This window comes from Anneissia japonica, unplaced genomic scaffold (genome assembly GCF_011630105.1).
Source record: "Anneissia japonica isolate Jap-2015-1 unplaced genomic scaffold, ASM1163010v1 scaffold21690_len87471_cov101, whole genome shotgun sequence".
Taxonomy (NCBI): Eukaryota; Metazoa; Echinodermata; class Crinoidea; order Comatulida; family Comatulidae; genus Anneissia; species Anneissia japonica.
In genome coordinates this window covers 70,943-82,838 of record NW_022723653.1, presented here as the reverse complement: position 1 = coordinate 82,838, position 11,896 = coordinate 70,943, and the positions used below count along the sequence as shown (strand labels likewise).

The 11,896-nt window shown below is 33.9% G+C and overlaps 1 protein-coding gene across 1 annotated transcript; it reads right to left on the bottom strand.

Moving 5' to 3' along the window:
- Nucleotides 1-1,949: 1,949 nt before the first annotated feature.
- Nucleotides 1,950-10,625, bottom strand: LOC117112312 (hyalin-like; the record flags this gene model as incomplete). The annotated part of the gene is made up of 8 exons (XM_033255377.1): nucleotides 10,511-10,625; nucleotides 10,200-10,388; nucleotides 7,459-7,710; nucleotides 6,836-7,087; nucleotides 6,207-6,458; nucleotides 4,409-4,660; nucleotides 2,570-2,821; nucleotides 1,950-2,201 (listed from the first exon to the last, which is right to left on the bottom strand). Coding segments are annotated over exons 1-8 (1,816 nt in total), but the record flags the coding sequence as incomplete, so codon positions are not given.
- Between the last annotated feature and the right edge of the window lie 1,271 nt (nucleotides 10,626-11,896).

The following is an 11,896-nucleotide window of genomic DNA, read 5'->3' as shown; positions in this document are numbered from 1 at the left end:
TTCCAATGTGGTCCCTTGTAAATTAAAATGGCCAAAGAAAAAAAAACTAAACAATGAGAAATAAAAAGGAGTGAAATGGAAAAAGAAGGTATTTAAGTTACAAAATAGCTAAGTGAACAAACAATACAAATCGCAGTTTGATCGATAGCACAATTAAAAAAAAAATACAGTTTTTAATTATCATTTTCTGTGTTTAGGGTTCTTCAGCTCCGTTTTAGAAGAATTGGAATGAATTTGATATTTGCTTAATATAGTCAAGAAGTTTATTCCATTCTTTAATAGCATTACAATATAATGTAATCGATCCTATACCTTGGAGTTTAGGCACAACAATTTTTTACTGACTGGCACGAGTAAAATACTTATGTAGGTTATTAATTCCACGAAAATTATCAGAAAGGTATGGAGCTTTCCTGCCCACAAATATCTTATGAACGTGATTTAGTTGCAAGAACATAACTCAACATTTTACATTTAACAATCCATAATCATTTCGTTGGTCAGCAACAATATGCCTTGTATGTTCAACTCCTTTTATGAGCCAATACATTTTGTTTTGTGAAATCTTGCTTTATTCATTCCACAGAAACATGCTGATGCGGCATAATCAAAAACACATTGAACAGGAGCAGAACATTGAATTTTACAAAACATCGTATTTTACAATGTTTGCAGCTAATTAATTTTAGTTGACGGTATATAAACTTAAGTCTGTTATTGATTTTCTTAATGAATTTACATGTATTAATCAGAACAGGTTAAATTTGATTAATTTCAATACCCAAATATTTTACACAATTATTTGCAGTTGAATCAAAACGAACTAGTTGGTCTCGAAAATCCAGACACTGTTTCGTTATACAGTATAGTGTACATGTAATAATAAATGCAATTCATTGAAAAAGCTTGAAAATTGGGTTTTTAAAAGAAGTGTTATGTATATATACAAATATTTTGCGAATCTTGGGAATTTTCAAGCTATCTTAAAAATGAATCTTGGAAATTTTTTATTTTTTCCCAGTGGTCACACTGATTACAATTCAATTTTAATCGCGGTGGGCGGATCTTCGTGGTGAAGAAATAATGAGATTTTCTTTTTGCACAAGAACCTAAAAAATCAAGCCAAGCGTCCACTAATTAAAAAATTCGTGGACTGTGTGGATAGGCAAAAAACAGTTAGAGTTGCAGTGATGACGTCATGATTGATATTATTTTTGATCTAACCAACCACTAGCTGTACAGTAGGAAAGAATATGCTAAGCCCAGATCTGGTTTTGGCTTGACAGGTCAGCGCGAGAGATCCGATGTTGCGTGCATATTATCGTCGTCGCGATGGGTTCAATTCTCTAAATCTATTTTACCGATTTTCCGCGTGCATCTATGGCCTGATTTTGATATTTTATGTACTAAATGATAATTTTAGTAGTGGTATTTCCTCGAATTTATACTTGAACAAAATAAAAAAAAGGAAGATAACAATTATTTTGTTGGCCTTATCAGTTTAAAAGTAAGATTACCTGCGTAAGTGAATAATGAAAACACTTACAGCTCAATCATTGCAGAACAAAATTGGTGTCTTCGAGATTTTTGACTTCTTGAAACAATTGTTAGCAAGACGTCAAATCAGTGGCACACAAACACAAATAGTTATAGTGTGTATATATAGTGCTCATTTTATGAATCTTAAAAGTAAAATAAATTAACCTTTACCATGTAATCGTGTAGTTTAGTATTGTAACTATCATTAAAGTGGACGAACCAAGTTCGTTGCCAATTTTTTTTTGTAGATGTGGTGTTTCTGATAAGTAAATATTCCCTGACTATGCGTTTTTTTCAATGTAATAGCAGAACAAAATTTGTGATTTCTGGTCAGTGAAAAAGTCAGATTACTACTCTAGCTTATTGATTATTGTGTATAGACCTTCTATTTCTATTTGAATATAACTAACCTTCGATCTTTATTGTAAATATACAATTATTTACATTTCCCGATGAGTCCGTAGCTGTAAAATGAAATAGAGTTGCTCCTATAATAAGATTATCTGGAAATGCAATGTTGGGATCAGGAGAGATTGTGGGGACATCTCCGGAGTTGTCATTTGCATGTATTTTCGTTGAGTAGTCAACTGCTGCTGTGGGAGCACCTATGTCAGTATCCACTGTATGGTTAACTGGACATGTCAATGTAGGAGGTTCATTATCTGAAGCAAAGAAGTAAATTTAAATTTGTTTTTATTATGTAATCGTATAGCGTAGTAATGTAAGTTTTCTCAAATTCGACGAAGTTCTTGGAAATTTTGCAGGTGCGGTGTTTTTGACATGTCCATTTTCTTGGCTATGCGTTTTTTTAAAGAGCAGAATGTCAGCATTATCGGTGAACAGGTCAGATTACCTATGTGAGCAAATAATGAAGGCCGTAGGGCTCTGCCATTGCTGAACAAGATTTGTACCTTCTTGTTTCTTAACTTTTTAGGACAATTGTTAGAAAGACGTTTTCAAAACTTTTTGACGAATAAACAAAACTAATTATTGTCTACAGACCTTTTATTTCTATTTCAATATAACTAACCTTCGACGTTTATCGTAAATGTACAATTATTTGCATTTCCCGACGAGTCCATAGCTGTAAAATTAAATAGAGTTGCTCCAATAATGAGATTAGCTGGAAATGTAATGTTGGGATCAGGAGAGATTGTGGGGACATCTCCGGAGTTGTCATTTGCATGTATTTCCGCTGAGTAGTCAACTGATGCTGTGGGAGCACCTATGTCAGTATCCACAGTACAGTCAACTGGACATGTTAATGTAGGAGGTTCATTATCTGAAGCAAAGAAGTAAATTTAAATTTGCTTTTATTATGTAATCGTATAGTGTGGTAATGTAGGTATCCTGAAATCCTGAAGTTCTTTGGAAATTTTGCAGATGTGGTGTTTTGGACTTGTACATTTTTCCTGCCTATGCATTTTTTCTTTTTGAGAGAAGAGTATCAGCATTATTAGTGAACAAGTCAGATTACCTACGTGAGCAAATAATTAAGGCCGTAGGGCTCTGTCATTGCTGAACTTTCTTGTTTCTTAAACTTTTTGAGACAATATTTAGAAAGACGTTTTTTAATCTTATTGACGGAAAACAAAACTAATTACAGTAGAATTTCTCATTTGGGACACCCCTATACAGGGAACACCCCGTCGTAAGGTGAGTGCAAATTGGTCAAATAACCCCTATTAAGGGGACACTTATTTTTTTTTATCTATTGTATCACAATAAATACAACAATTTCAAAAAAAGAAAAATTCACTTAAGTTTATTATTGACACAATTTGAGCAACTTATTAAGGAACTTTCATCACCCTTTTAACTGTTATATCACCTATCTACTCCTGTTTGTCAAGGGCGAGGTTTTGTTAAACTAGGTAACAACAACAACAACAACAACAACAACAACAGTAATAATAATAATAATAATAATAATAATAATAATAATAATAATAATAATAATAATAATAATAATAATAATATTTTTTTACTAAAATTAAAGTGCAAAAAAAATTTTAAATCAAGTAAAATAATTTGTCTGTGTTTGGTAGTAGATTGGTGTGTTTAAGTATTTTCACGGTTTTGTTTTGTCGTATGTGTTAAAGTGGTGTTTTGTTCTCCCTTCTTATTGATTTGATTACATTTTGTATTTTGAGAATTTATCCAATTTTGTTGTGGTTTTTAGTAAAATTTTTCTGGTATATGTTTAATTGAAATTGGCCTTTTTAATGAAATTGTTCTATTGTTTTAAAGTTCTTTTTAGGCCTACTACTTTACTTCTCTGTTCTGGAGGTTTTTTTGAATAAATTGAAATTTAAATTAATTGAAAATGAAAATTTAATTTTGAAATTTTATATTTGAGCAATAAACCATAATTTTCTCCCCAAATACTTGGAGCGAATAACGGTAAGTCCTACTGCATGTGTTGCTTCGTATAAACCAATCTTATCAATTTTGACCCTTAACCATGGGGATTTATTTTCTTCGTTTTTTATGCACTTTCATAGTATTCAGTGCATTCATTAACATTGCATCATGAAACAATATTGGGAACATATAAAACTGTTGTTTTAATTACATTTCTGCTGATTTCTTTATAAATGAATTATATATAAATTGCAAATTATTGCTATAAATTAGTTCTAATTCTACTGTAACTAAAATCTCAATAAAAATAAAATTAAGAATAATTGTATTTTATCGTTATATGAAAACATGCTAAAAACCCCTATTAGGGGGACAATTTCACGTTTTTGGTTTGTGTTCCCTGAATAGGGAACTGTTAATAAGACATTTTCTAAACATTTTGACGACGAAAAACAAAACTAATTATTGTCTATAAACCTTCTATTTCTATTTCAATATAACTAACCTTCGACGTTTATAGTAAATGTACAATTATCTGCATTTCCCGATGAGTCCATAGCTGTAAAATTAAATATAGTTGCTCCAATAATGAGATTAGCTGGAAATGTAATGTTGGGATCAGGAGAGATTGTGGGGACATCTCCGGAGTTGTCATTTGCATGTATTTCCGCTGAGTAGTCAACTGATGCTGTGGGAGCACCTATGTCAGTATCCACAGTAGGGTCAACTGGACATGTCAATGTAGGAGGTTCATTATCTGAAGCAAAGAAGTAAATTTAAATTTGCTTTTATTATGTAATCGTATATTGTGGTAATGTAAGTATCCTAAAATTCGACGAAGTTCTTAGGAAATTTTGTAGATGTAGTGTTTTGGACATGTACATTTTTCCTGCCTCTGCGTTTTTCTTTTTAAGAGTAGAGTGTCAGCATTATTAGTGAACAAGTCAGATTACCTACGTGAGCAAATAATTAAGGCCGTAGGGCTCTGTCATTGCTGAACAAAATTTATACTTTCTGGTTTCTTAAACTTTTTGAGACAATATTTAGAAAGACGTTTTTTAATCTTATTAACGGAAAACAGAACTAATTACAATAGAACCTCTCATTTGGGACACCCCCATTCAGGGGATACCCCGTCGTAAGGTGAGTGCCAATTGGTCAAATACCCCTATTAAGGGGACACTTATTTTTTTTTATCTATTGTATCACAACAAATACAACAATCTCAAAAAAAGAGAAATTCACCTAAGTTTATTATTGACACAATTTGAGCAACTTATTAAGGAACTTTCATCACCCTTTTAACTGTTATATCACCTTTCTACTCCTGTTTTTCAAGGGCGAGCTTTTGTTAAACTAGGTAATAATAATAATAATAATAATTTAACTAAAATTAAAGTGCATAAAGAATTTTGAAGCAAGTAAATTAATTCGTCTTTGTTTGGTAGTAGATTTGTGTGTTTAAGTAATTTCACGGCTTTGTTTTGTCGTATTTGTTAAAGTGGTGTTTTGTTCTCACTTCTTATTGATTTGATTAAAATTGTATTTTGAGAATTTATCCAATTTTGGTGTGGTTTTTATTATTGTCCTGGTATATGCATGAATAAATTGTTCATTTTAATGAAATTGTTCTATTGTTTTAAAGTTCTTTTTAGGCCTGCTACTTTACTTCTCTGTTCTGGAGGATTTTTTTGAATAAATTGAAATTGAAATTAATTGAAAATGAAAATTTACTTTTGAAATTTTATATTTGAGCAATAAACCATAATTTTCTCCCCAAATACTGGGAGCGAATAACGGTAAGTTCTACTGCATGTGTTGCTTCGTATAAACCAATCTTGTCAATTTTGACCCTTAACCATGGGGATTTATTTTCTTCGTTTTTTATGCACTTTCATAGTATTCCAGTGCATTCATTAACATTGCATCATGAAACAATATTCGGAACATATAAAACTGTTGTTGTTTTAATTATATATTTGCTGGTTTCATGTTATAAATGAATTATATTTGCATTGCAAGTTATTAATATCAATTAGTTCTAATTCTGTTGTAACTAATATGTCTATCAAAATAAAATTATAAAGAATTGTATGCCATCGTTATATGAAAACATGCTAAAAACCCCTATTAAGGGGACAATTTCACGTTTTTAGTTTGTGTCCCCTGAATAGGGGTACCGCTATTTAATTTAGGGACATCCCTATTAAGGGGACACTTTTTTCTGGTCCCGAATGTGTCCCTTAATAGGGGTTCTACTGTATTGTGTATAGAACTTCTATTTCTATTTCAATATAACTAACCTTCGACCTTTATTGTAAATGTACAATTATTTGCATTTCTCGATGTGTCCGTAGCTGTAAAATCAAATAGAGTTGATCCTATAATGAGATTAGCTGGAAATGCAATGTTGGGATCAGGAGAGATTGTGGGGACATCTCCGGAGTTGTCATTTGCATGTATTTCCGCTGAGTAGTCAACTGATGCTGTGGGAGCACCTATGTCAGTATCCACAGTAGGGTCAACTGGACATGTCAATGTAGGATGTTCATTATCTGAAACAAAGAAGTAAAGTTAAATTAACTTTTATTATGCAATCGTATAATGTGGTAATGTAAATATCCTCGAAGTCGACGAAGTTCTTTGGAAATTTTGCAAGTGTGGTGTTCTTGACATTTCCATTTTTCCTGGCTATGCGTTTTCCTTTTTTTAAGAGCAGAGTGTCAGCATTATCAGTGACCAAGTCAGATTACCTACGTGAGCACCTAATAAAGACTGTAGGGCTCTGCCATTGCTGAACAAAATGTGTACCGTCTTGTTTCTTAACTCTTTAAGACAATTGTTAATAAGACATTTTCTAAACTTTTTGACGACGAAAAACAAAACTAATTATTGTCTATAAACCTTCTATTTCTATTTCAATATAACTAACCTTTGACGTTTATAGTAAATGTACAATTATCTGCATTTCCAGATGAGTCCATAGCTGTAAAATTAAATGTAGTTGCTCCAATAATGAGATTAGCTGGAAATGTAATGTATGGATCAGGAGAGATTGTGGGGACATCTCCGGAGTTGTCATCTGCATGTATTTCCGTTGAGTAGTCAACTGCTGCTGTGGGAGCACCTATGTCAGTATCCACAGTATGGTTAACTGGACATGTCAATGTAGGAGGTTCATTATCTGAAGCAAAGAAGTAAATTTAAATTTGCTTTTATTATGTAATCGTATAGCGTAGTAATGTAAGTTTTCTCAAAGTCGACTAGGTTCTTTGGAAATTTTGCAGGTGCGGTGTTTTTGACATGTCCATTTTCTTGGCTATGCGTTTTTTTAAAGAGCAGAATGTCAGCATTATCAGTGAACAGGTCAGATTACCTACGTGAGCACCTAATAAAGACTGTAGGGCTCTGTCATTGCTGAACAAAATGTGTACCGTCTTGTTTCTTAACTCTTTAAGACAATTGTTAATAAGACATTTTCTAAACTTTTTGACGACGAAAAACAAAACTAATTATTGCCTATAAACCTTCTATTTCTATTTCAATATAACTAACCTTTGATGTTTATAGTAAATGTACAATTATCTGCATTTCCCGATGAGTCCATAGCTGTAAAATTAAATATAGTTGCTCCAATAATGAGATTAGCTGGAAATGTAATGTTTGGATCAGGAGAGATTGTGGGGACATCTCCGGAGTTGTCATTTGCATGTATTTCCGTTGAGTAGTCAACTGATGCTGTGGGAGCACCTATGTCAGTATCCACAGTAGGGTCAACTGGACATGTCAATGTAGGAGGTTCATTATCTGAAACAAAAAATTTAATTTAAGTTAACTTTTATTATGTATTTGTATAATGTGGGAATGTAAGTATCCTGAAATTCGACAAAGTTCTTTGGAAATTTTGCAGATGTGGTGTTCTTGACATGTACGTTTATCCTGCCTATGCATTTTTCTTTTTAAGAACAGAGTCAGCATTATCAGTGAACAAGTCAGATTATCTACGTGAGCACCTAATAATGAAGGCCGTAGGGCTCTGCCATTGCTGAACATAATTTGCAATTTCGTGTTTCTTAATTTTTTTTTTGGACAATTGTTAGGAAGACGTTTTGAGAGCTTACTGACGGAAAACAAATTTTTTTACAGTAGAACCCCTCATTTGGGACACCCCTATTTAGGGAACACCCCTACGACGAAGTTCTTTAGAAATGTTGCAGGTGTGGTGTTCTTGGCATTTCCATTTCCTTGGCTATGCGTTTCTTTTTTTAAGAGCAGTGTCAGCATTATCAGTGAACAAGTCAGATTACCTACGTGAACACCTAATGAAGACCCTAAGCTCTGCCATTGCTGAACAAAATGTGTACCGTCTTGTTTCTTAAAACTTTGACTGTCAAAGACGGAGATCTCCGTCTTTTGTTACACAACGCTGTTGCTTCCATGTCCTCTTTGCGGTGTATTATAAACTCAATAGGCAGTAATTAAAACACAATAAACGGTGATTAAACTCCGGACTTTTATTTCTCTCCTGGTTCTTGTGGTCATGGTGTAGTTACATCCCATACACATAGAGGGCGGTACACACAAAATGAGGTGACACACCAACACACCCTCACTTCACCTCATAATATAAAGTCATATTATCAAAAAAAAAAAAAAAATGAACACAATTTAAATCGAAAACTTCAAAAACTACTGCATTTATAAAACATACTGACTAATCTCCAAACAGAAATCTTTAAAATTTCTGAATCTTAAATTTTGTAGCTGCTTTAGTCAAAATTTCAGCCACCATATCTTCTGTTGGGCAGAACTTAACCTCTATTTTCCCCTCAATTAGGGCTTCTCTTATGAAATTGTGTTTTATTTCGATGTGCTTTAGACCTTTTCCTTTGCACAGGGTTTTTACATAGGGCTATGGCCCCTTGATTGTCACAATGAATGTGAGCACATTTAAAATTTTCAACACAGATACCATTTAGAAACTGTACTAGAAATTGCAAATTGCAAGTGAAGTGCTACAAAGTACAACTGCATATAAATGTTCTTCAAACAAAATTATTAATGCGAGTCAAGTGAAATTAATGAATTAAAAATAAATATAACACATAATATGAGACACGACCCATTGTCTATATTAGAACACTTCTCATTAAGTAACAAAGTCGTAATTTTTCAATTTTGTCAAAAAGTGTCTATAGTGGTGAATTATGGTTTAGGTTTCTAGTTTAAAAAATTTCTATGTATGTGGAAAATGTAGTTGATTACCAAAGGTTACAATTTTTATTTTGAAGACTTTTTTATGGGGCAAGTTTCCAAGGGCGGGTTTTCTAGGAGCGAGTTGACTGCCAAAGTGCGAGCCAGCTTGTTATTTGATCACAAGTGCGAGACATCGTTAAGTGTGAGCCAGCAAGCCATGACGTCACGACAATAGATACGAGACGTTACTCGAGTTTTGCGAGGTATCGGCTGAGATTTGTGGAGTACAATTCAAAAAACAACTATAGGTCTAATAATGAATTATTGTGATGTTAAATAGACAATGTTAGCTATCAAGGAGCGACATTGTTTTTCATTGGGACCTTCGTCCCTTCAAGGCTAAGCCTATACAAACCTAGCTAGTCTAGGCCTAGAGTAGGATAAGGCTAGCGCGACATGCGGACGTTGGTACGTGTTGGTTAGTCTACAAACGTCGCCTAAAGTAATTGATTTTACCCGGCAGAACGAAAGAAGGTAACTCCGCTTTTCAGTCGTCTTAGGCCCTGGTTTTTTGACAAACAATGACCTTTGAGATGTCAAATTGCTGTCAAGAATATGAATTCCTAGAAAGAAACGGATTACACCAATGTCTTTCATTTAGAACTGTTTTTCCATACTTGTTTTAAATTTATGTAGAATGTTCTCATTACTAGCTGCAACCAATATGTCATCAACCCATATTATAACAATCATCAAATTACCCTCATTGTTCTTAACATATACACAGTGATCTACAGGATTTCTTTTGAACCCATTACTCTCCAAGTGACTGTGCAACAGGAGGTTCCAATCTCTACCGGACTGTTTAAGACCGTATATGGATTTTTTCAATTTAAAGACTAAATCATCACCATTTTCCGATTTAATTTCATACCCCTCTGGCTGTTTTAGTTAGATTTCAGTATCAATATCAGCATTTAGGTATGCTGATTTTACATCCATTTGGTGTACAGTGAGGTTTTGCTGTGCAGCAACTTGCATCAATATTCTAATGGAGGATATATTGGCTGTAGGTTAGAATGTGTCATGGTAATCAATACCTTCTACTTGAATAAATCCCTTTGAAACATATCTTGCTTTGTATGCCTGGTTACCTTCAGCCGATTCCTTAATGGCGAATACCCACTTACCCCCCACTAAATTTTTATCCTCCGGTAATCTGACTACTTCGAATGTGTTGTTATCTTTAAGTGACATTATTTCATCATCCATTGCCTTTTCCCACCTATCTGAGTTTTGGGAGTGGACAGCCCCATTGTAAGTTAAAGGTATGGTTTGACATGAAACTTTATAGACTGAATCATCATCACTGTGTAGTCCCATTTCTAAATCTTTTAAGTAGATGGGGTACTTTCGGTTCCGCTGTCAATTTCAGAGTTATCACTTCCTTTATTTTCATTTCTGTTCTCAAAGTTATCACTGTCTTTAACTTTGGGTGTTTCATTTTCTAGTGCACTTTCAACCATTTTTGGTTCCTCTAAATCACTATTTATGTTTGAGGGGTTTTTCATCTGTTATGGGTTCCTCTTTACTTTCACCGTTTTCTAAACTTTCACAAATTGTTTCATCACCTTCATTTGTTTGTGTGTGCTGATCTGTTAATTGGCTTTGTGTAGGGATAGAAGCAATTTTTATCAATCTAAACTTCTGGACTATCCCATTGTTTGGATCATATCCCAAAAAACACCACGTTTGCATTTAGGGTCTAATTTCCTTGATTAATGTAAGTAGCCATAACATGCAGTTCTAAAAACATGCATTTTAGCCAAATTTGGTTTGCTCCCTGTAAAAGCTTCAAATGGGGTTTTGTTTAATCGTTGGGAATAACATCTGTTCCTGATATAGGCTGCAGCTTTTACTGCATAGGTCCATAAGTGTTTAGGCAATGAATATTCCAACAAGAGGCATCTACCCATTTCGAAAAGCGTGCGCCAATTACGCTCAGATGTCCCATTTTGATGGGGTGAGTTTGGTGATGAAAATTCATGTTTGATACATTGATCCCTCATTAGTGGTTTGAAGGCTTGGCTAATGTACTCCCGCCATTGTCTGTTCCCATACGTTTCACCTTACCGGGGCACAGTCTGCTAGCTGTTTAGCAGCTGTTGCAGCATCACTTTTAGATCAAAGAAAATAAACAAAGGTAAAGCCAGAAAAATCATCAGTGAATGAGATTGCATAGTTAAAGTTATTCAAGGCTGTTGGGGATATTGGCCCTGCAAGATCTGAGTGTATTAGTTCTAATGGTCTGTTAGCCTTTGCAACAGCCTCCCTACTCCTTGTATTATCAAATTTTCCTTCAATGCATGTGTCACATGTTTTGTTGCAATGACCATTATTGATTTCCATGCCATTTACTACATTTTCTAATTTTTTTAACATCTTCAAAATTACAATGGCCAAGAACTATATGCCAATAATTCAGATTTTTAACAAGACTTACTTTATCCATTTCATTATTGGCAGTATAGACAGTAGTTGGTAATTAATACAGTTTATCAATAATTCTCATCTGAAACCTTTTTTCTGCTCTTGTGATGGTGTTTTCATCTTCACTGAATATCACTGTTGTACCGGATCTCGTCGCTGCTCTTACGCTCAAAATGTCGTGTGGATAGGTTGGTATATACAGGCACTCTTCAACACCGTTTCCACTTCCTTGTTATCTTTATCCAATAGCATTATGAGTGCATCTCCTCTCTTCACTACAACACCATTTGCTCTACTATCGTCCGCT